This window comes from Aspergillus tanneri (assembly GCF_003426965.1).
Source record: "Aspergillus tanneri strain NIH1004 chromosome Unknown AapTan_5_pilon_pilon_pilon, whole genome shotgun sequence".
NCBI lineage: Eukaryota > Fungi > Ascomycota > Eurotiomycetes > Eurotiales > Aspergillaceae > Aspergillus > Aspergillus tanneri.
In genome coordinates, this window is record NW_022984632.1 from 1,045,481 (window position 1) to 1,069,048 (window position 23,568).

The 23,568-nt window shown below is 47.3% G+C and overlaps 6 protein-coding genes across 6 annotated transcripts; 1 reads left to right on the plus strand and 5 right to left on the minus strand.

Moving 5' to 3' along the window:
* Positions 1–39: 39 nt before the first annotated feature.
* Positions 40–1,257, minus strand: ATNIH1004_009768 (histone chaperone napB; the record flags this gene model as incomplete). Its single annotated transcript, XM_033574350.1, has 3 exons — positions 40–155; positions 205–1,044; positions 1,140–1,257. The coding sequence occupies 3 exons, from the start codon at positions 1,255–1,257 to the stop codon at positions 40–42; spliced, it is 1,074 nt and encodes a 357-aa protein (XP_033422368.1).
* A 1,448-nt stretch (positions 1,258–2,705) lies between these two features.
* On the minus strand, positions 2,706–3,867 carry ATNIH1004_009769 (NmrA family NAD(P)-binding protein; the record flags this gene model as incomplete). The annotated part of the gene is made up of 2 exons (XM_033574351.1): positions 2,706–3,120; positions 3,224–3,867. 2 exons carry the CDS (start codon positions 3,865–3,867, stop codon positions 2,706–2,708), a joined length of 1,059 nt encoding a protein of 352 aa, XP_033422369.1.
* A 2,947-nt stretch (positions 3,868–6,814) lies between these two features.
* Positions 6,815–8,606, minus strand: ATNIH1004_009770 (putative lysophospholipase; the record flags this gene model as incomplete). Its single annotated transcript, XM_033574352.1, has 3 exons — positions 6,815–7,135; positions 7,205–7,569; positions 7,625–8,606. The coding sequence occupies 3 exons, from the start codon at positions 8,604–8,606 to the stop codon at positions 6,815–6,817; spliced, it is 1,668 nt and encodes a 555-aa protein (XP_033422370.1).
* Positions 8,607–10,088: 1,482 nt separating this feature from the next.
* On the minus strand, positions 10,089–11,775 carry ATNIH1004_009771 (putative choline transport protein Ctr; the record flags this gene model as incomplete). Its single annotated transcript, XM_033574353.1, has 3 exons — positions 10,089–10,213; positions 10,276–11,213; positions 11,285–11,775. 3 exons carry the CDS (start codon positions 11,773–11,775, stop codon positions 10,089–10,091), a joined length of 1,554 nt encoding a protein of 517 aa, XP_033422371.1.
* Positions 11,776–18,646: 6,871 nt separating this feature from the next.
* On the plus strand, positions 18,647–20,172 carry ATNIH1004_009772 (DUF1996 domain-containing protein; the record flags this gene model as incomplete). Its single annotated transcript, XM_033574354.1, has 3 exons — positions 18,647–18,824; positions 18,883–19,039; positions 19,104–20,172. The coding sequence occupies 3 exons, from the start codon at positions 18,647–18,649 to the stop codon at positions 20,170–20,172; spliced, it is 1,404 nt and encodes a 467-aa protein (XP_033422372.1).
* A 959-nt stretch (positions 20,173–21,131) lies between these two features.
* ATNIH1004_009773 (LCCL domain-containing protein) lies at positions 21,132–23,245 on the minus strand (the record flags this gene model as incomplete). The annotated part of the gene is made up of 2 exons (XM_033574355.1): positions 21,132–22,722; positions 22,785–23,245. The coding sequence occupies 2 exons, from the start codon at positions 23,243–23,245 to the stop codon at positions 21,132–21,134; spliced, it is 2,052 nt and encodes a 683-aa protein (XP_033422373.1).
* Between the last annotated feature and the right edge of the window lie 323 nt (positions 23,246–23,568).

The following is a 23,568-nucleotide window of genomic DNA, read 5'->3' on the forward strand; positions in this document are numbered from 1 at the left end:
ACTTAGGTTGGTTGGTTGATAAAGAAACTGTCCAACGATTTAAACCTTGGCCTTCTTGCGAGGCCTTTGGTCCTCGCCCTCTTCGTCACTCTCCGACTCTATGTCGACATCGCCATCCATGATATCACTACCAGCAACGTCCTCAATAGACTGACCTGTGGCGTGTCAGTGGGTTGGATCCGAATCATTTGTCGGCTTACTTACCGAAGTACTTGAATGCGTGAGTATACAGGTCCTCTGCCAAGGCGATGGCGAGCCCGTCACCATCTGGGAAAATTTCGATATCTTCATCAGTATCCTCATCCTCATCGTCGTCATCGTCGTCATCTTCATCTTCATCATCGACGGTCTCGCCCTTGAGCAGCTTCTCATATCGCTCATCGTCTTCCTTAGTGGCAGCTTGGGATTCTTCCGCAGACACGGTCCGCCCGCGATATCCGAAGAAGGAGAAGAAGCTTGTTCCTGCAGGGCTCATGGCACCCAAGGAAAAGTCATCCTCATCCACATCCTTGTCGTTAGCGTCGGCGGCCTCCTGGATTTTTTCTTGGAGTTTTTGCAACTCCGGCAGTTCTTTACGGTCGCCCTTCTTCTTTTTCTCAGCCTCAGCAAGGTCGCAGGCTGCATCCAGCAAACCCTTGGTCAGGTCCTTTCCGGCCTTCCAGTTGATGCGCACCGGCTCTGAAACGAGACCTTCCCAGGATCTCTTCTTGCCCTTGGCGGTACGCGTGATCTGCTTGCGCCAATAGAACTCCTTCACAAGCTTCTCATTCTCGAAGTGTTGGTTTTCATTGGAGTGAAATTCAAAAGTCAGACGAAAGCTGCGCGGTTCACCATGGCCGTTTTGATCAACCTCGAATCGTTCAACGGAGAGGTTCTTGAGCGAGGTGCCCAGAACTTCAGCGTCAGATTCTAGGATGTATTCATCGATTTCAGGGGGGGAATTGGCAATAACGCGGATCCAGAAGTTGTCCTTTAGGGGGGATTTTGCGATGGCGTCGTCACGCTCTTTGAGGAGAGGACGGAACCGAACGATTCCACTACGAACTATTTAAATTAGCACCGCAAAACCAAGGCGCGGAGGGTGCTAACAGGGCCACGGTCCCGTGCAATTGTACATTAGAGATGAAACAGTAACTTACTTTGATCGACCTCTGCGCGAATGAACTTCTGCTCCAAGACATCAAACTGTTTCGCCAGTTCCTTAGGAATCTCCGGCACGGCGAGTTGCTCGAGAGATTGATTTCCCTGATCAGGCATAGTTGCGATTGGGAAGAAAAGACGTGAAACTATAGATTTGCCTAGAGACAAAAACAAAAGCTATAACAGAATACAAAGGGTATGGTGTCCCCGAATTAAAAACGCGATGAAAACGCGATGAAAACACGAGATTCGTTGCGCGTAAGGGCAAAGTAAGGTAAAAAAACACTGAAGGAGAAAATGGACAGAGAGGGAGAGGGAGTGACTAGAATTTAACTTCCCAAATTTTTCCCCCATGAGTCGGACAATCGCAACAACTGTCCCGTTTCGACCTCGGCGGAGGCCGCTTTTAAATCAGGTGTTCCTGACTAAGGGATGGGCTGTGGCTGCCAATCAGCGGACGGGTACGGAGGACTGGGCGAGTCGACGGGTCATCCATTTGCGTACATTTCTTGGGATTAGTTTTGGATCTATAGAAGTGAATTTATCACACTTAAATGATGGTAGGTATAGTTAGAGATACAAGATATTTCCAAACTAAACTCTATAGAGATACACTGAATGTATGTATACAGTGAAACTGAATTACAAGGAGTGTAGTATCTAACCCCCACACAATCAATCCAATCCTAGAGACACTTAAATATGTCATTGCTTTTTCCAACCTAAGACAACCGGGTTATCCATGCAAACCCAAGCAAAGTCGTGATCAGCGACTGTGGGGAGGCGGTTACTGAGGGAGGATCAGTCAATGGTGGGATTATTTTACTTTGGATGGCGGGGGTAGTTTATTTTGACTGCTTGGGTAACTGGTTCTAGGGGTATAGGAGTATTATTGTCTTTTGTCTTTTCAAACAAAAAAAATATGTAGATGTGATGTGGAATAGAAAACAGTATTCTATTCTATAGATCGTTCAATCAATCAATCAATCAGATCGATTCCAAAGAAATATAAAAAGAAATCATTCGAAACAGCCGCCAGTGTGAGTGATAACACCCGAGGGGAATAGAGGTCAAAGAACAAATAGATATCATCAAAAAAAAAAAAATAAAAAAATAAAAAAAATTAAAAATCAGCAACTTTTGTGGCGATGGGCCACCATGATTATCATGCTGCAATTCGTGACGTGCGTTTCACCCAACCCATACCTTTCCCATCACTCAATAATAGAATACCATTAGACTTTTGTGGTGTCATGGGAGTGAGCATTCGGCTTTTTTTCTTTTCCCATTCTGATAAAATAGTTCTTTTTTGTTTTCCCCAATGATAAATCCCAGGCCGATTCGCCAGTTATGCATAGACAAAGGAAAGAGAGAAAATGGTTTGAAGAGATCGAAGTAAAAGAAAGGAGTGAGAAAAGTGGAGTCGGTGGAAGGGAAAAAAAAGAAAAGAAAAGAAAAGAAAGGCGTAGAGATGGTGAAAGGCCAGCTGTAACCCACATCAAATCAACCAACTGATAAGGGGCCACGACGGAAAGTACAACGTCTGTCCGATGCCAAATCGGCCGTTACAGCATCCAGTCCAACCCGTTGGCTTCTTCCTCCACTGGAAAGACCTCACGCGCATATTCCTCCATATCTCTCCACCCCTGCCATAGGTGCCGAGCTTCGTCGGTGACTCGGAGCGATATCACCCCTCCGGGACCTTGCATCATTCCCGCGCCCGCTCCCTTGCCATTGGCCGGGCCCAGTCCTTTAGGGGATCCTGCTGCAGGACGGGAAAATTCGGGCTGAGGAAAGTAAGGCGCGTTGCACCTGCCAAAGACTTCCTCCACGGCCTCCAACTGCTCCCGGTATCCGGTTGGGATATTCACTTTGACTTCGACCTTGGGCACGCGAACGTAGTGACAAGGGCGATTTAATGCGCGCGAGAATGCTGCGCAGACCTGGTTCGGCGAGAGGGTTTCAAACGTGAGGGCAATTCTACCTTCTCTATCAGCGTCGCATTCCAAAAAGAAACCAGTCTAACGAGGGGAGGCGAGCGGAATCCTGAGCTTTTCTTTTAAAACAAAAAAATAGAACATACCGGTGACCATGCCACTTTTTGATCCCATCTTTGAAAATCTGCAACAAAGTCGGGCCAACGTCATGCTCTGCGTCTAACCACGGCAATGGAATATCTGGATCAAACGGCGCATGCCATTCAAAACTCCCATCTGGCATAAGCTCCATCTGGAAAAGAGGGTAGGGTAGACTTGTGAAGTTGTTGTTGTAGATTCCAGCGTAGACAAAAGTTGCCGGTAGCCCCAACTGTCGAACGTAGTTCTCCACCGTGAATTTAGGAGCCCATAGAGGTACCGGAGGCCAGGGTCCATGGACGGAGTGATCGGGCATACTGCTGTAGATGTAATGTTGAATGGTTCCGGCTCTTTTTGCGGCATCGGCGAGCGCACGACCAATGGCGACCTCGTCGCCAGACTGCGAGGTGGTATTGATGAAAGCAAGAGTGGCGCCCTCGAAAAGGGCGTCCATCAGCGGAACATTGTCGAGTAGAGGGCCCTGGAACAGCTTGACATTGGGTAGGCTTTCGAGCTCCTGCGCGATGATGCCTTTGAGAGAATGGACCTGGGCTCGCACACTATGTCCCACCGCGGAGGCGACGCGAATGAGCGAGGCGGCCTGACGGCCCGTAGCATTGACGACCGCAATCGTCTTCCTTTGTTGTGTCATCCGGGGTGGTGTGGGTGGAAGGGAAATTTTTGGATGCGGGAAGGGAAGAAGAGCCTCCGGTGCAGAAGAGGGACTGCGGGGTAGAAAAGGAGAGCGACCAGCGGTCGAGCAACTGGATTGAGAAGGCCAATGGTGGAAGACGGATGCGGTGGAATCTGAAGTAAATCTGGTCTGGTAAGAAAGGCGAGGGGCAGAGAGACTGTCTGGACTGGTTGTTGGGAGAGCGAGAGGAGAGGGAGAAAGAGAGAGAGCGAGAGGATGGAGATACCCGGAGGAGAGAAGATCGGTGGTGGGGTCGGCGGAGCAAGTATAAGGATTTAATATGTAATGGGAACCACACGATGATTCGATTATGCCGCAATCGAAGAAATCGATGGTGCAAGAAGATCGAGGACGATGAGGAAGGAAGAATAAGGAAAGGAAGGGGATCTGACGGCTCGTAGGTTTTTGCTGGTTTGCTCGCAAGGTATATTAATGAAGGTATCGCAATGGGACCAACGGATTAATACTCGGTATGAATAATAAATGACCTTCCTAGGGGGTCATAAGGACATCAGAACCAGACTTGAGAACAGGCCAGAAAAAAATTAAAATTTAAAGAAAAATCAATCAGAACGTCCAGGGAGGACTTCCCCAATAAGAGTGGATGAAAACCCCAGCTGGTGCTGATTGTCGTCTGACTTTACAGCTAATGAAAAAATTATAAAATAATAATGTATTATGTCTCGTCTTTGTATCGATACTCCAAACAATAAATCAGAATTCTTGCCTATTGCAGGGAAAAAAAAAAAAAAAAAAAAAAGAACGGGGACGAGACTCAAGGCTGGTTCCGAGAGATTCGCAACCCACAATCGAACCAAATATCCTCCTGTGGAATAGACACATCGCAATGAAACTCTCCACTCCTGTCCATAATGTAGTATCTTATGGAAGCTAAATCCACCCAGAAGGTACCTATAGATGGGCGATAAAGAAAGCCTGATCGTCACCAACGGATGCGAAACCAGCAAACAAGAAACACCCTGCAACTAGCTGACCGGGATAGATTAGGATCATCCGGGGTTGTTCAACAGTAGGAATACAATCATCGTGATCAGTGTGTTCTTTTTTTTTTTTTTTTTTTTTTTTTTTGTGTGTGTGTGCGATAAAAAAAGGTTCCAGGCAGTCCGATCCGACGAGAGTTAAGATCGAGTAATGGGAATCAGTCATAGAAATCGACGGACTATCCCGATGTCGTCCAGGAACAACAATAGAGGGAAACTTTCCTGTCGGTTCCCCATCCAGAAAAGGAACTGGATATAGATTTGAGATTCGATGGGCTGCATTAGACCTGTCCCGTGCATCCAGTCTGTTCGTTTCCTTTCCTTCCTCTCTGCCCTGATCAAGAGCATCAACCCGGAAGAAGTATGATTGGAAGCAATAACCCCAACGCACACAGCTCGGGTCGAGACCATGGATTAATTGATTAATCGATCACCCCAGTCAAAAATCCCTCCTCTTCTGCAGGCCAGGTTAAGTGGTTCCTAGAAGCATCCATTCTCCGTCGCCGATGGGTTCGTCTCTGGCCATTGACCGTCTTTCCTTTACGTAACTCGGGATGCACTTGAGGCATGGAAGCCATCCACGTATCTTGTTGATCTGGATCCGATGGTTGAACAAAATCCCCAGTGGCTCTGGCGCTTATGTCCATTCAAATTTCAAGCAATTGGGTTCAGTCGCTACTGCGCCGACGTCACCGGACCGCATCCAGACCGGATAGGAATGAATGAATGAATCACGATGGTTGCTTTGATTTCTATGGGGAAATTGAATTGTCTCCCCCATTTGGGTGCATAAGGCGGGGTGTACCATTCCGTATTACAGGCTCATGAACCTTACAGGCTATACTTTGTAAACTTGCAAGATAGGTGTACCTTGGATTTTGCTGACCTGGATCGATAAACTCGAATGTCATTCTTGATTCAGTTGAAATAGCAGTGACCTGTAACCATTCTTTTCTGGAGTATCGTGTCTTGAGCTCTGAAAATACACAAGTGGCGCAACGGTTCGGGTGCTACTTTCGCTTATGTAACTATTCTCGTTGTGCAACTGTGCAACTGTGCAACTTAGGTACTACTCTATTGTTCAACGGGACACATTTACAACACATTGTAAATACCAAGGAGAGTATCTATGCAGTAGGATTCCCAAATAGATACAATCCATAAAAATCTACCTGTGGACCACAATCCCCTTCTATCATCCAGCAACATGGCCCGTAAAGCCCACGTTGTCGCCACCTCCGACGGAAAGCGGCCGCCCAGACCCTTTTCCACCAATCTCGGCCGGCGATTTTCCCCCCGGCTATTTCCCCGGCCAAGACCGGCCGGTTGGATCGAAGTGTACTCAGTCAGACTTAGGGACGAGATGGGTAGGTAGCAAGGGTGACGTGATAACGAGGTAGTATCGTATCGTCGAGGTTCATTAAGTGTATACCGGTTACGGTGGAGAAGATAAGGATCGGCCCTAGCTGCTACGCTCAACTATATCAGATGACCAGATGGGTTCTCGTCGTTAGGTCATCAGAAGGTCTAATCAGCAAGAGTATCAAGATAACTGCAGGGTTACCTTATATTTATACTGTGTAAGGTAAGATATTAGGTACCTATAATGCTAGTAGGCCCTTGAGTCAGTTTGGATAATTTGGACTGCAAAGCGCAATTCTCTTCTCCCTTGCGATTGGCGGCATCGCTGAGTTGATTCACGCGCATCTCGTACATCGCAATGCATCTCCGCGGACGCAGGTTATTTGAGTCTCCAGATATAATTTATGAAATACCTAGGGTTGTCAATTCCAGGTGACTCGCGATCGTTGAGTTCACTCTCATATCTATGGTTTTGTACATCGTTGGTTTCCCCTAAGCTTCTCTCGTGCATATAATCTGGTGGCAGAGTAACGGGCACTCCCTCATGGAGCCGACCCCGCCATCGCCCGTTGTGCTGGAGTCTCTCCCGCTTCTTCCATCTCCCTGTCGCTGATCTCCCTCGGTCCAATCCCAGCCAAGCCCCAGATTCCTGGCCTGCGTCGCGCAAGCAACGTCGCCGCGGCCCGCTCATCGGAATGCAAATGGGCCCCTGACTTCCGCAGCAGCATAACGTGCTCCGATAAATTGGCATTAGCGGCGAGGAATAACGGTGTGCGGCCGCTGCGGTTTCGAATGTGCACCGAGCCACCTTCCAGTAGCAGGCAACGGAGAATGGGGAGTGATGGAGAAGATGCGGCAAGGTGCTGGGAGTCATGCAATTAGCGGGTGTGGTTCTGGGGGAAGTCAACTGTGAGGGAAAGAAAGGGACATACGATCGGAGTGTTGCCGGAATAGTCGGCATCATTCAGTATCCAATGATGCTCCACCTTCATGATATCCTGCACGCGCTCCAAGTCCCCTTTTGCAATGGCATATCCCAGAACGGTGAGTGCTTGTACCCGCTCCGGAAGAGCGCCGTCGGGATGGCGGAACACCGGTTGCTGTACTTCGTTTAGCTCTCCGCGAAGCGACTTGGACATATGTTTTGCTACGGTCTCGGGCGTCGAATCCGGGAGAGCAAGGAGGTATGCCAACTTGGTCAGCGCAGCTTCTGTTGTCATATCAAGTCCTGCGACGACCCCGGCCTGCGACAGACTCCTGCCCGTGGCATAGACCGGGCTAACGCTGCCGGTTAAACCTATTTGGGTGTTAGAAATATCTAGCGACCATCGCTCATGGAACAAAAATCTTACATTGGGTAACATTGACGATGACAATTCCTCGCTGGATTGCGTCGGCAAATACCTTGGTCATGGCATTGTCCTGTCCGTGGGGAGCATTTCCAGCGCCAAATGTTTCCAGCACCAAGCCACGGAGTCCTTCTAACCTCAACACTGCGTCAACCATCTCCGGTTTGATACCGGGAAATATGCGGAGACATGCGACATGACTGGTATCCAGATTGGTTTGGATGTTGAAATGCTGGATGTTATTTGGCCGGTTCACAAGCTCCCAGTTCACGTTGGTGCGCATGGAGGTTGTCACCGCTAGAGGTGGGCAATTCGGGGAATCAAACGCAGCAAAGTCACTAGCCGATACTTTAATCGCTCGGTTGCCACGGAAGAGTCGGTTGTTAAAATATAAGCAGACTTCCGGGATCATGAAGTGGCTAGCTACAACCAACGACCCGAGAAGATTATCTGTGGCGTCATTCTGCAACTCTAGCATCGGAGCTTGTGATCCTGTAAGAATCACTGGCTTTCCAAGGCTTTGTAGCATGAAGCTGAGCGCTGAGCAGGTATATGCCAAACTGTCCGTGCCGTGGAGTACAACGAATCCATCGAACAATGTGTAATTTAGCTTCACTGTTTCTGCAATCTCAGCCCAGCCTTTAGCATCGATAGAGCTGCTGTCCAGAAGCTCATCAAATTCAAAGACCGTGTACCTAACCCGTCGACCGTACGCAGTCTGTGGGGTCCGTAAGCTTGGGTGTTCTTTGATTTGTCCCGCTGCATCTACGACAACGTCCATCGTCGTTGGGCGGGAGCCATCGTTGAAAGTAGGTACTCGAGCCAAACAGTGTTCTTGGAATCCCCTAGCCGGTACGAAGCCCGATGATGATTGTCGCATGCAAATGGTTCCTCCAGTCATTATGATCAGAACCCTGGATTCCGGGACAGAGCTGTCCAGCTGCGGCTCAGCCAGCTCTGGGATAGGTTCACCCACGGCTACCATTTTGAGAGCAATAGGGCCTCTTTAGGACTACCTTTCTACCCTCCAACCGGTTGTTGGGTGGCGGCCGAGATGACAATAAACGCAACAAAGCTTCTGGAGACTTGGTCAAAGAGTCGGTCTAAAAGTCAATCTCGTCGAAACAAGAAGAGGGACTCTCCAAAGACACGACTGCGAAATTCGCCCCAGTGGGATGAATGTGAAACAATTAGCCAACAATCCGCAACGAACGAGCCTGCCGCGCGATCCAAAGTAACAACGATTTACTCAGGGGCGAGGTTAATAAGGTTTAGAGACACTGCGGCAAATCGGCACATATCACTCGTTTCTGCTTAAGTATTCTCTTCATCCGTAGCTACCCCAACAGATTGGAGAATAAGCGCATTCCCGATCAGCTCTATTACGTACAGACAGAGTCTGGTTCGGTGGTGGACCGGTGAGACTCTTGGTAGTGCGAGATTTTCCGCCGCTCTCAACGCTTAAAGGAAATTGGTGCGAGGTGGATAACTCCCGCCAACCTTAAGTAATTCGACCCGTACCCCACAGTCAAACACGCAACTGGTTGGAATGTGAATGTGAGATTGATGAGTTGCTTACTCCGGAGTACAGAGAAGAGCTGACGGAAATTTCGACATTATCATGGATTCATGTCCCTCCCATGCGACATTATTCGGTATCATCTTGTTGAAATTCATTGGTCTGAGGCCATCAAGAATAATGTTCGATATCATCTGAGGATACATTTCTCGCGTTCTTCTATCTTCAGCCTCGCGAGAGAGTCACAGGGGAGTCCACTGGGGAGTCTGAATCGTAACTTCTGATGGATTCGATGAAATAGCCAGAATAGGCATAGCCGGACGGTCACATGGAATGCAATCCCATCGCACTCTCACGTCTCTTGTGAGGGTGCGTCTCTCTTTGCTATTAAGTATCCCAGATCACTTTGAATGTTATTCATTCTCATAAGCACACCCGAAAGCGACCATCTTTTGCCTTTGCTTTGCACTGTCGCTATCTATAGCAGTTTACCTTGATGGCCTCCATTAATTGTGACTGCCTATTCTGTCTTGCCTACTTTGTTTGTCCTGCCTGTTCTGCGGTCCTTGTAGAAAACAGGATCCTATAACCTATGGGCATCTATCTTCGAGGTCTCCAAGACTTGCAGGTCCAATAAAGAACCAGTATTCGTATATTTTGAAGGCAAACAAGCTACTCACGAATTGGAGAGAGGCTGGTAAATTATTCAATTTTTATTGATTTCTATTTTCTCCCTTCCTATGTCCTGCAGGGTATCTTCTTCACTATGTACAATTCTATTTTCAGACAATATCTGGTTGGGAGTGATGCCAGCCTCCCACATAGCCACGCTTCGCTTGTCCATGAGTCATGACTGCTTGAATGTGCTTTCAACTTCAGAGGAAAAGAAAAAGGGGAAAAAAAACGTAAGAGTAGAGGAAAAAATATCAGGATACTCAGTATCCTAGGCTAATCAGAAACACCACCATCCACACAGCTGACACTGCCTTTATACGACCGCCGACCCCGAGCGAACCAGTCGACGAGGATGATGAAAACCACGACACCATACACTGCCGAGACGTAGTTCATATCTGCCAACAAAAGTCAGTATCAGGTATGCGGTGGCCACGATGATATAGTTCTTGAAACTTACTTCCTGCGTGCACCGGCATGGTTGAAGGGAAGGAGTACATGACCAGGCAGAAGAGCGTCCAGCACAAGGTGACAACGTTGGCAAAAAGACCCCATATGCCCAACCAGAAGGGACCGTGCTTAATATTGTTTCGACCGCGATACAGGAGACAGAGAACTGGAATCGAGTACGAGATGTACAGTAGAGTGATACAGGCTGTCACCATGCTGTTGAATGCAGTCGAAGATCCAAGATAAAGCAGTCCAAGAACGCCAACGAGTAAGCTGCTAGCGTTGTGAGAATTCAACGGCACGTCCAGCGTATGATTAACGCGAGACAGCCATTGGTGCCCAGGCATTCCCTTGTCCCGGGCGAACGCCCAGCACAGACGGGATTGCCAGGTATGACATGCGATCAAGCATCCCATTCCAGTCATCAGTAACAGGGTTTCCAAGACGATAGCGCCAGCCTTGTTGTTCAAGGCCTGGTAGTAGAGCTCCAAGATAGGAACTCCAGTAGCCGTGTCCAAAAGCCTGCTCAGATCTTGTAGGCTGAAAAACATCGAGACACAGTAGGTCCAAGCAGTGACAAATCCAATGCCAACTGTGGCCATGATTGCAATCGGAATGTTTTTCTCAGGTTGCGGCACCTCTTCGGCAAGGTGAGTTGCGGAATCCAAACAGGCAAAGATCCAATTCGGGTTGATGAAGCCGACGATGAAAGCCATACCATCTGACTTCCACCCGGTGGAGTTGACAAAATGGCCAAAAACATAAGACGCACTAGCGTGGGATTTGGCGCAGGCGGGTACTGTAACCAAGATCACGAAATAAGAGACCAATGAGATATACAAAGTTACCTTGGCGACTGCTGGCAAGGTTTTACCCCAGCAGTTAAAGAGGTAACAGAAGAAATTGATGAGCTCATATGCGACAACAGCATGCCAGGGTTTAGGAACACTATTTTTCAGTCAGCATCCCGCACACAGGGAGATACAACCATCACAAGATTAGGGCTTCTAAAGGCATACAATTCAGGATGACCAAGCTGCCACATTCCAACACCGGCCTGTCCTAGACTGAGAGCCACGCTAGCACAGGCAAAAACCGCGCCGGCATATCCAAACCAGCCGGTCAAGTAGGAGGCAAACCGGGCAAATTTCTTGGGTGCAAGCTCGTTGGCCCAGAAATATTGTCCACCTGCATTGGGCATGGAACTCGCTAATTCTGATAGCGATGACCCCACACAACAGGAGATGAAACTGATCCAGAGCAATCCATAGATAATGAGAACGGTGCCTCCTGAGTTGATACCCGTGATCAAGGATGCCGAAATACCGAACCACGAGTTGGACATACAAAACGCAATACCTATAAGAGATAATATAGAGAAATTGCGCTGCAGATCCTGGGTGTATCCCATCTCAGCGAGCTTGACTGCGTCTGCATCTTCAGATCTAGATGAACTCGAGCTGTTAGTCTGCTTCATGTTTATCTTCTTCTCTAAATCGATGTCGCTCATTGTGCCGGGCAAGTGAAACTGGGCCGGTTAGATTTGGGTGATGGCGCAAAGGGCAGCACAGATATCAATCAATAGATAACCAGGCCGGGCCTCCGTGTTGCAAAGCAATCGCGTGGGAAGTCTTGAGTCGACAGCCTAAATGAATCGATTATTGCATAAGGGCTCGCGAATCCTCGGCGTTTTCTGGAATCGAATTCGAGATTACTGCTGTTGGACAAACTGGCTGCTGTTGATACACTTTCTGTCGGTTCGACGTCGTAATTCCGCAAAGTCGCGAAGGGGTGCTGATGTGATCGAGACAGTTGTTGCAGGCGCACGAGTTCGGAACCTTTCGATACGGCGATACGAGGATACGGCCAAGGCAATTCAGTACTACAGAACTCAATCTGTATTTTCTTTGCTTGTTTCTCAAGCTATCAACAAAATCGGGCGGCGTTCAGTGAAGGCAGGTAGCCTTAAGAGACAATCAACGCAAAAAAAAATGATATATCTCCACCACAGGGCTCGCGGAGGAAGTCGAGTGGTGTAGATTGAGAAAAGGGAAAGGGAGAGAAATGGCGGAAGAAAAGCTGAGATGGATATGAGACGTTTTGTCACCACAATGGGAAAAGCGTGAGTATTTATGGGAGCTCTATATGTTTCTCTCATGCCCTCTTTTTTTTTTTTTTTTTCTTTTTTCCCCTCACTGTCTCGTTCAGGTACGAATCAATGTCCTCCAATGTCTCCACCGTCAATTTGATACATCATTCCCTGAACTGCGAAAGATTCCCCATATTCCCATCCTACTTGCTGCGGAGAAACTAAACTACTCTAGACAAAGTTATGCGCCGCAGAACGAGAATGGTGCCTCTAATTCGCCTCCACTTTCTTGGATATCGTCATAGGAGGGTCCCTGTCGCTTGCCTCCGGACGCTAGGCAGCCAAACGTGGTCTTCTTGGAGTCTTTTCTGTGGGCTATGAGTTACTATTCGATCCTCGGAGTGGAAAGTGAGGAGCGTTGGGGCCTTTGAAGCCGCACTATCGTTGGCCGATCCATACTCTAGACTGTGGCGCCTCTCCACTTCTATGAATTGGTTCAGCCGAAAAATTTTATTACACCGTTTATGCTGTCCGAAAAGCAGTGCATTTCCCAACTTCGTTTCCTCCTGTCGCTTGCCCTTGTTCTATCGGATCTCGGAAACATCATTGCGCACGTGTGTGTGTAGGTCTAAAGTCGGTGCCTATCTAATATCTGGTTTTTATTCGGCTCAGTGTTTCCAGTTGTGCATTCCCATCGGGCCGCTTCAGAGAATCTCCGATTGAAAGGTAGTCGACTCTTCCTGCAATTCGTCAATCTTTTTTTTCCACCACCTCTATCTATTCTCCTTTTAGTACAGTTTTGACGTTAGAAAGAACAAGGGATACTTACTACACAGTATACTTGATCAAAGGGTGCAATCTGGTCCAAGACAGTTAATTCCTTTGGCCAATTCGTTGAGGTTCCAAACTTACTCCAGTTATGTGCAGGCACTAGTCCTTTTGGTTTAGTAACATCTACGACCAGCTCCAGTGGAGCTCATTTCAACGTGAGGCCCTGATTCGCAAGCTCCATCCAAAGCAGAGACGTTTGACTAAGAAGCCCTCACCAGTCTCCTCGTGAAATCGAGGTATTTTCTAATTCGTACTTCAGATTTCCGTAGCTTGCGCCGCTTACGGTTCCTCGTTCTACACACTCCTTATGCAGAGTCCATTGTTTCCATTGGTAACCTACCTACCCTTCTCTTTCCGTTACTCCGCAAAGTAATTGCTGTCAAGCTGCACAATGGCGACTAGTCGACATTGTTTTAGCCACGGAATCTTCCCGCCCCTAAGTTTGCTTAGCCACCTGCTCATCCTTGCCCATAAGCAGCAATGATTGCCCTTTGAAGACGTTTAGTTTATTTAATTTTTCCACTACTTTTCCATCTCAACTCGGCGATCCTTGTCCCAAATCCGGCCTCCTATTGTTCAACCCAGCGGCATTTTTGCTAAATAGAGCAACGTTGACAACTCCATGTTGGGTAGACTACCCATCGGAGTACACGTTAGTACTACACACTCCGGAGTATCCGTACGTATATGTAGTTCGTTTAATTAATACTATCTGATCGGATCTAATATACTACCCGGGAGCCGAAAAGTTTGGAATTCGTTTCCCACCCAGGATTAGCGCCAGCGTCAAGAGGAAATGGTGGCACAAATCCATCGACTAGTAAGATGACGTTCATTTATACCAAATACAGTAATTAGTTTGGATCCTCAAGGGTCTCGATAATTTGATAAGTTAAGAGCTTATAGGGACCGGATTGCCCTTTTTGGGAAGCGCTCGTAAACGAGATGATGAGCGCCACCTGAGTCACTTGTCGCTATTGACTGACATCGTACATCTATCCTTTGTATCATAGAATGTAGAGAATACGCTGTTGAGTATTTTGCTTATATCTTCCGGTCAACTTGTTGCGATGCGGGCGAGCTATATAAGTATGCTAATCAGTAGACCTGAAGTTTCAACTCCAAAATTGGCTATTATATGATATTAGGAGTTTCTGGTAATAAGAAAGGATAAGAAATAATTGGTTCGTGAACTGCATGAAGCAAGATATCGCACCCTATTATTACCATGATTTTAGTTTTAACAGGTATATCTCCTTGTTAAAGAATAAATATATGCCCCTCCACTTTATAAATCCACTATTGTGATGTGTCCCTTCTTTGTTTCCGTACGTGATGCCTGACTTGTAAATGTTAGATATTAAACCACACCAATTACCAGCAGTATTTTAGTCGAGTGTGACAAACTCAGAAAGTAGTGTAAATAATATCATGATAGGATAGAGATTATCATTTAAATGGAATTCGATTGTTCCGGAAGTTTTCCATTATGACTAGGATGATTCTATCCTAGTGAAACAGCATTCTAAAAATATACATATGAACTTAGTCATAATATAAGTCCCATAATCTATTGTTTTAATTTATATCAATCCGATTCTATTCTTCGATGGACTCTGGTTTGGTCCTCCATCTTGAGTTATATATTATGACGTCGAATTCTTGTTCATACAATCAGCCAAGCCAGAACGAGCTATACAACCGGTTCTATCATTTATAATCCAGCTAACGGTATGTTGATTCAATACTTAATGTCACCATGTGATATATCCAGAGAAAGTCAATACTTTGTATCCCCGTCCCCTTTCTAGGTCAGACACTGAGCAGTTCTTGTACTGATAAGATACTGCAGCCCCCAGCGTGGGTAATGATGTACTATGTCAACTGATCATTGAGATTTACGCAAGGATTTGATGAAGCGGATGCCAAAACTACCAAACTAGTCGCGATAGCAATGCGCGGCGACATCGAATTCTCGTACAGTCGTTCACAGTCGGTCGAGAAACGTCGTGTATTCTTACTTTCTGGCTGTGCATAGATTGTACATGGGTAGTGGTTTATTATCTTCCATCAAACAGTGAGAGTGAGTAGAAAGAGATGCCTATAGGTACGAGATGCCTCAGCATTCCATTTTCATTTTCTATCCACAGTCCAAACGAATCTGGCTTCGATGCCAGATCATGCAGAGCAACTATAAATATACATACTGGGCCAAGGTAAAGCTTAGCTCGGTCCTTTACTAATCTGCCTTTTCCAAAGTAGAAACACGCGCCGACTATTAATAGTTTAACATCACTCGGACCAGCAGTGGAAAAAGCGGACCTATTGCTTAAATTTGGTTTCAAATTAATCTGCTAATATATAAGGATGCTAATTGGTACATCAAGGCCGTTGTTCAATAGCCAAGGGTGAAACGATGACTGTAGTAGAGAGAGACATGCATATTAAAATCCCCCTTTTTTATTGTCATGAATGCATCAATTCAAGCGTATCTATTCTTTCTTCCTCTTCTTCAGTTAAGAAGAATCCTACAATTATAAGAAAGATCCTAAGGGATTGTACATACATACCATATTAAAGACAGCTAGAGGCACTGACTGGTTTTGCATTCGAAGCACAGCATATTCTGAATCGACATGCTCAATTCTGCAGTTTCAGATTCACCATGGCATTTTTATAGCCATATCTTAGGTGGAATAGGACAGGCCCCTACTTGAATGCCTTTGATTCTCCCTTTTTCATCACCATCGATCCGTTGAGATCTTAAGGAGGCCGTTCATCAGCTTACAGATATATATAGTAACTTTCACGAGAAGCTATAATGAGTGCCCTTACCTCAAGCCCTAGATAGACTAAACAAGATAATTTCTTCACGATATGCACATGCCACATAGGCCGAAACAGGCTGATTTTGCAATTACTTATCTAGTAAGCGCAGCAGACAAAACTAGTTATATGGGGCCACAACCCCCAATCTGACTGTATCGAAAAGGATTTGAGAACTGGATGCCTGGAAGATGGAGAGAAATCGTTTATAATATAATCATCGAGCATACCTCCAGCACAAGTGGGAAAGAAAGAAACCAACGTAGAATGCAAATGCCCCAAGTGCAAATAAATTCTCTCCAACGTTATCGCCCTAGGCCACCAACCTCATGTGCCCAGCTTTAATTTCATCTGCAAATCCCCCAAACATCATCATGATCATCAACAACACGGCTGTTTCATCCGACATCTCCAGATACAGTTCTTGGCTTGCTACAGTAAAAGATCCGTCTTTGAGTTTTGAATCTACCACAATATTGAACCCTACTGTTTCTCCCCGATAGCTAGGAGACGGGTCATGATCGTGTCGAGTAAAGTGGTGTTACTGTTGGTCCACAGTTCGGTCGGCAATTCTGAAACGACAGTCACACTAGTTGATTCTGCCCCCCCAAAAAAACCCACAATGTTCGGTTGGAACCAAAGAAAGCGGTGCCTACTCTTGGAGTACTCTTTCTCTAATCATTATTAGCAGCAAATAAGATAAATATATAAGATTAATGTCTCTTGGTGTCCGTATTATTACCCTACTGCGGCCTCCTATAGGTTTACATGGCATAAAGGCTAACCTCATCTGCATGGTGCATTATGTACTCTGTACGTCACTGTTTCAGCTGCAATCCATTCTGACCTTGCAACGGCGCTAAAACCGACAGACTTTGTTAGTGTGAGAAACTACTGAAGTAGTCAGGCACAAGTTCCATCTGATGTTTGATATTTTCCCCTTTAATAGCCATTCCAAACGTCATCGCTCCCTCCTACTCGAGATAGCAGGCCGTGGTACAATGGTTTGCTGAACTCTTTCCATACATTCACCCTATCACATCGCATCGAATTCAGTTGATTCATGGGATGATACCCCAAATGTTCGTGCTGGCTACTCCTAACGAACTGCTGCCCTTAGCCTACCCCTAGGGATCAACAACATTAAAGAATGGAGACAATGTGGAGGCCCTGAGAGAGCTTCCCGAGGGCGCAGCCTCCCTTGGCTTGCGTTCGGAAATGAGGACATTCACTGGTAGCTCCTTCACTGTCACACGAGATCTTCACAAAAACCTGGTCGTGTTTCCTGTTAATTATCCTATAATTTTACACGGCTTATTCGAGCCATCTGATAGGGCCAAGGTAATCGCAACCCACAGCCCCGCGCGTAAATTTAATGGCGCCTGCCAACCCACTCCATCGACAGACAGTATGACGACAAAGAGAATATTATACTCTTGACGTACCTTGTAAAATTAAACCTAGGCGGGGTCAGATTCGACAGCAGGCAAGAGGGCAAAAGTCGGGTGATAAACGAATTACAGAGTCGGCTCTGATCCGTTTCGTTAGTTTTGCAGTCATGCCGCAAGGCCATTCGACGACACAGGAAGAATAATAACAGGGTATACGGGAAAAAGGAGAAATAATTATTTTGACACATTTGTTGGCAGAGGTGGTCGGGTCATTCTTTGGCGGCTACTGCCATCTTGGAAGCACGTTGGATCTCCTCTTTCTTATTATCGCTAGTTCGCTTACACTTGGATATCTCTTCTCTCCTTATCCATTCCACACCTTTCACTACGCGACGTTGACGTCCTTCCGCTCTTTTCTTCTGGCATTGTATCCTTTTCATTCTTGTATTGTCGCTCTTTTCTGTTATTTGACCCTGCCTACCATTCGTTTTAGTCCCTCGTTTATCATCTCTCATTTGACACTTCGTGTTGTATGCTTGAGGGTATGAACACACCTTCTTTCTCACCCCAGTCCTGCGATGCAAACCCTGTGAAGGAGTGGTTTGGTTAACTGTGGAATAGTCTGAAAGTCCCTGGATTCCTGATCAGATTCTCCAGATACATTCCATCGGCGCAAAGTGATCCAATTTGATTGGCTGCCATCATTGCAACAATCCAGGACTCTTTGAAAAGGTATGTTCGCATGGTTTATTTCATTTTCTTCGAGATTTCCATCAGCCGTATGCTCTGCTTCCCCAAGCTTGCCCGGACTGCCCTCGTGTGAAATCTGGTGCCACTGCCAAAGTGGTAATGCAAGGGGATTCTTCCCCTTACGTTCAGAAATCAGCCACGGACATGAGTTATGCATGATCTCAGAGATTGTTCTCCTGAATGCCTGTCTCCATTGTCTATGGAACCTTACCTTGGCGCGACTTATCTTGCTTGTCATTCTTATTTGTTGATATCCACGCCCACCACCACACACCTACATGCTACTTTGTAGTAGCATCGTCCACCCCATTCATTAATTTCCTTCCCTTCTATTCTGTTCTTTCATTCCAATTGTGGTGTTTATTCGATTCCTACTTATCTCTTACGCTAGTTCTGTAGTCGACGATCTGCGTCGCTGTGACGGAAGGTCAATACCACTTCTTTTGGACCCTACCCTCGTCACTCATTTGCGATTGTCACCGGACCGCATCATCATGCCTCGAAAGATGCGGCTTGATGTTGGGTTGGTGGCATGCTTGGCAGCCTTCTCTGGCGTGGCCGATGCATTCTGGCGCCTTCCTTGTCGTGGACGAAGTGGTATAGCCCGAATGGATCCATTAATGGACCCAGGAAAGCCATCATACCACGTGCATGCAATTCATGGACCCAACAGTTCGTTACACTTCCTGGAATATGTTGCTGAAAATATGTTCTGAACCTATTTCAATAGCTTTTTCTATGTCTGTCGATGAGATGAGCCTAAAGGACTCGAGCTGCACGTCATGCGCAGTCACCCAGGACAAATCGGCATACTGGACTCCCGCGCTGTACTTCATGTATGAGAACGGCGATACCGAACTGGTCGAACAAGTGGGGGGCATGCTTGCGTATGTTCATTATCCGATTCTCACTTTTGTTGAGATCCGTATGCTAAAATCACGACTTCTCTAGTTACTACCTCCTCTACGGAGAGAATGTGACTGCCTTCCCTGAAAACTTCCGGATGATTGCCGGTGACCAATACATGCGTAACTTCCCCTGGCCGGTTCCTGACCCCCCCAAGTCCGAGTGGACAGGCAATCAGGCTTCCCAGGACGCACTACGCCAAAAGGCCCTTGGGTTTAACTGTCTGAACTACAACGCGGATCCGGAGCCTTCGCTTGGTCGTCATTATTTGCCAGCCAAAGACTATCTCGATCAGCATTGTCCCGATGGTATTCGCATCGAAATAATGTTCCCCTCGTGCTGGAATGGTAAAGACACCGACTCCGCGGACCATAAATCGCATGTGGCCTATCCGTCGCTGGTTATGGACGGAACATGCCCGGAAGGATACGAAACCCGCGTTGTTTCCCTTTTCTACGAAACCATCTGGAATACCAATGCCTTCAAGGACAAGAAAGGCTCGTTTGTCATCTCCAATGGCGACCCGACTGGATACGGTTATCACGCCGACTTTATTCATGGCTGGGAATCTGGTATTCTCGAACAGGCTGTGGAACGGTGCACCAACCCATCTGGACAGGTGACGGATTGCGACGTCTTCAATGTACAGAGTGAGAGCGAGCAAAGGAAATGTACCTTTGATCTTCCCAACGCATTGAAGGATGAGAATGTTTTCAAGGTCCCAGGCAGTCTTCCTAACAAGCTTGCTGTCCAACATGGACCTGCTTATGCCAGCCCTGTTCTTTATGCCGACGGCGGTGCCCCCAGCACCGCCCAAGACCCTCCCAAGCCGACCCAGGCACCGACCAAAGCACCTACCCCGATCACATCCTACGTCCATGCTACTGTTACTCAAGCTATCGTCTACGTCGAGCAAGATATCATTATTTACGTGGATGGGCAGGGTAATCCACTTAGGACGGAGTCTGGCACACCTGAGACAATTTCCACCAAGACAACCACGGTCGATCAAGTGGTCTCCACTGTTGTTTCCACACCAACAGACCCCCCTGCGAAGCGTGACGGACATGCTCGTATGCACAAGCCTCATCGCCATGGTCATCACGGCCATTGATTCAAGATGGCAATTGAGACCATTCTACTGATGGCTATTTGAGAATATATGCATTGACATAAGCTCCGCATAAATACTTTTCATCTTCCAAACATCTTTTTCTCCCTTTTCCCTTCAGGGTTCCTGGGGCCCCGCAGAAGCTTCGCTCCCAGATTCAATTGGTGACAGCATATGTTTTATTTTTTACCCTCCCCATCTGCCTTCAACTGTCAATTTTTTCCTCACTTGGATGTACATGCTACTCTTTGTCTGCTTGTCCTTGAAGGAACAAGTGAAGCCTATGATATCATCTTGTTACACATAGCCATTGAATTCTGCTGGAGAGATCCAGTCGGTCGTACTTACGTATTTTATTATAACTATAGTCTTGCATTGAATGTAGTCCATTTTGTATGATATAAACGGCCAACTTGCTATATTTCACGCATTTGACTGCAAAATCCAGGAGTAGAATTACCTAAGTTCGCACCTTAGTTTGCTCCATATCATCTGACTTGACATCACTTGTCCCCTTCCTAAAATATCAATAACCATAGTATACTCTATTGCTGCTTATTCTGTTGTCTCGGTACCATTCCTGTGGTATATCTGTCTAGAATGACTAACAAATAGCTAACAGTTGCCATCTTTCAAGATCATTTCGGATTTGTAGAAATGGAGATCCAAGGGTCTTGTTTGGGGTATGTTTAAATTTAGCTTTACGGTAATTTCCTTTCAATAAATAAGCAAGCATGTCTATAGAAGATATGAGAATGATCGTGGTTTCATAATTCAAAGAATATTCCCATAACGCCCTCCATACCGTAGAAACCACAACAACACGTCTATAACAAACACCCATCACAAAAGTAGTGTATTGTAATGCAGTGCTGGCCTTATCCTGTCTTGATCTAAGCTTAGTATAAGGCAAAAAGAACCAAAACATCAAAAAGGAGTAATAGTAAAGATAATTAGCGTCTCTATTTCTTCGGAGAAAGCGGCGAAATCCACTCGCCCTCTTGCAGCCATACCCCAGCACCGCTGTACATACCTGCCTCGGCTCCCTTCATGAAGGCAAAGCGGAAAAAGAGGTCTTCGGGCTTATTGTCCTCGTCGCCGCCGTTATCCTCGGACTCTATCATGTTGGATAGATCGTCGCTCTCGATTGTGGGACGGTGCCGTAGTTCTAGGCCACTGTGGCCATGTCGATGCCAAGTAAATTCACCGAGCTCGTCCTCGTCTAAGTATCCACGCCAGCGTTCTACGTCATTGACCAGGACGGAGACTCCATCCACACCGAGATCGGACATGCGTTGCCGCTCCCAAAGCGAGAAGGTGATGTTGCCATTGCCATGGTAGGCTTCGCCAGAACCCCTGTCGGGCAGAGAAATCTGCACGGACGAGTTCGTGACGTCGGGGTACGTTCCTCCCCACCAGCCGTACGGAGCTTGCTCGCCCAGGGCGGCGGGAGTCTCGATGATCGAAGCAAATCCCCATCGAGCCACGCCGTTAATAAAGAGACCTAGAAGCAAACCTTGGTAGATCAACGATGGCCGTGTCGGCAAGGCGGTTCCGGGCATAAGAAGGATCGCAAGAATATAGTGATGGATCCGCAGACGGAGGCCAGGTAGTGGAAGCAGAATCAAAAGGATCAGGCCCATTGTGCAATATATCTTCAAATAGTGTGGCATCAATCCACCTTGGCGGATCTGCCAGGCCTGGCTAAGAATGATACAGAGCACTGTCGGAATCACTAGCGCCAGCGCTACTTTAGCCCCGGGCTGTTTCTGAATATCATGAGGAGTGAGGCGTTCAAGTGGGATCAACCGAGCAAAGGTGTAGTTGTTCAAAGCGCCGACAAACAGCGGGGGCAGATAGAGGAAGGCTCTTGTCAGCTGGTACTCCGGAGCAGAAAGTGGGCTTAGCAACGGCCGTGCGCAGTATTTGAATAAAACGTAGGCCATAAATGACGCAGGCAGCAGCCGGGAAAGTAGGCTGGAAACGACATCGGCGAAGTGAGGGTACGCTGGCGGGTCAGATACCAATCCCACCTGACAAAAGGTCATAAAGAATGCGCTGAAGAACAAAACCGGTGGGGAGGTGCAGAAAAGCCACAAGACGGCAAGTGAACCAACGGTAATGCCGAACAGCGGCCACCGGGGGTCATTAGGGCAAGTCTCCTGCGATGATGACATTGAAACAAAACTGAACGACTTAGGGAATGTTGCCGGGAACTCGACCGACTGGATGCCGTTACGCTTCGATGCGGCAAATGAATGCGTTGCACCTTCTAATTGCAGAACGCCGCAACCTCCGACGGTATTCGTGATAGCCCCCGAATGTATGGCAGCCTGGCATACAAAGCTGTCTGCCCGATAGATGGCGGAATCATCCAACTCCGACTGCGGTCCTCCAACCACAAGGCCCTGGTAACTGTACGTGAGGTTACCAACCGTGTGGGGCTCCAACAGCTTAGCATCTCGGCAGTTCGCCGGACAGCGGAAGGGAATCGTCGAAGCTGAAAACGGGCGGCAATCGTTTCCATTGAGTCCACACCCATTTCCAAAGTCCCTACAAATGGAACCCATCAGTCAAGTGAAGGTAAATCGATCGGACTGAACACTGAGGCTTACCAAAGTCTTGTAGAACACGAAAGGGTCTGCGGACGTCCATAACCTTCTATATAGCCAGCTGAACGGGCATGCAGCAAAACAATTATCCAAGGCAGGAACCAAACAAAATACAGCAGGGAAAGCAAGGCAATCTTGTGCTTTCCTTTCGGGGAGAGTTGTTCTAGGTACCGGACCGGAAGCGCTTGGAAGCGAGGGAACAAGGGTTTCAACAGTAGCTCGTGCGGCGGTTTGGGGCCTTTCACCCAATTTGCAGTTGCCCGACCGGCCTTCCGAAGCGGTAGAGGCACCCAGCTCCAGCGAAAGGATTTGGAAGATTCCCGTAGCCAGACGGGGAGATAAGTGACGCCAGTCTCTTCATCCTCGGGACACAGGATATCTGAACCGTCGGGATGATCGTCGTCGTCGTCTTGAAACGGCGGGATGTATATGCGAGAACCATCCTCAGGACCTTCACCAAGCATGCTGGAGACGCGTCACAGATGATTGGGAAGATCGAACCAACGACGGAAGAAGTGGGAGACAATAGAGACCACTTCAATAGTACCACAACTAGGCAGCGAGCGGAAGCGGCGGGGACGAACGGTGGAGTTCTAGACCGCAAGAGGAAAGGAAATGAAGGGAGAATTCCAGGTGCCCTTCACAGCCAGTGGAAGGACAGTCCCTGATGGACAGGCTGCGAGGCGGCCAAAAAGGAAGATTTAGGACAATAAGAATAAAACAAATGATACGCAGGAAGGATGTAGATTGGGTGGCAAACAAGAGAACGAGAGAAAGAGGAGGAAGA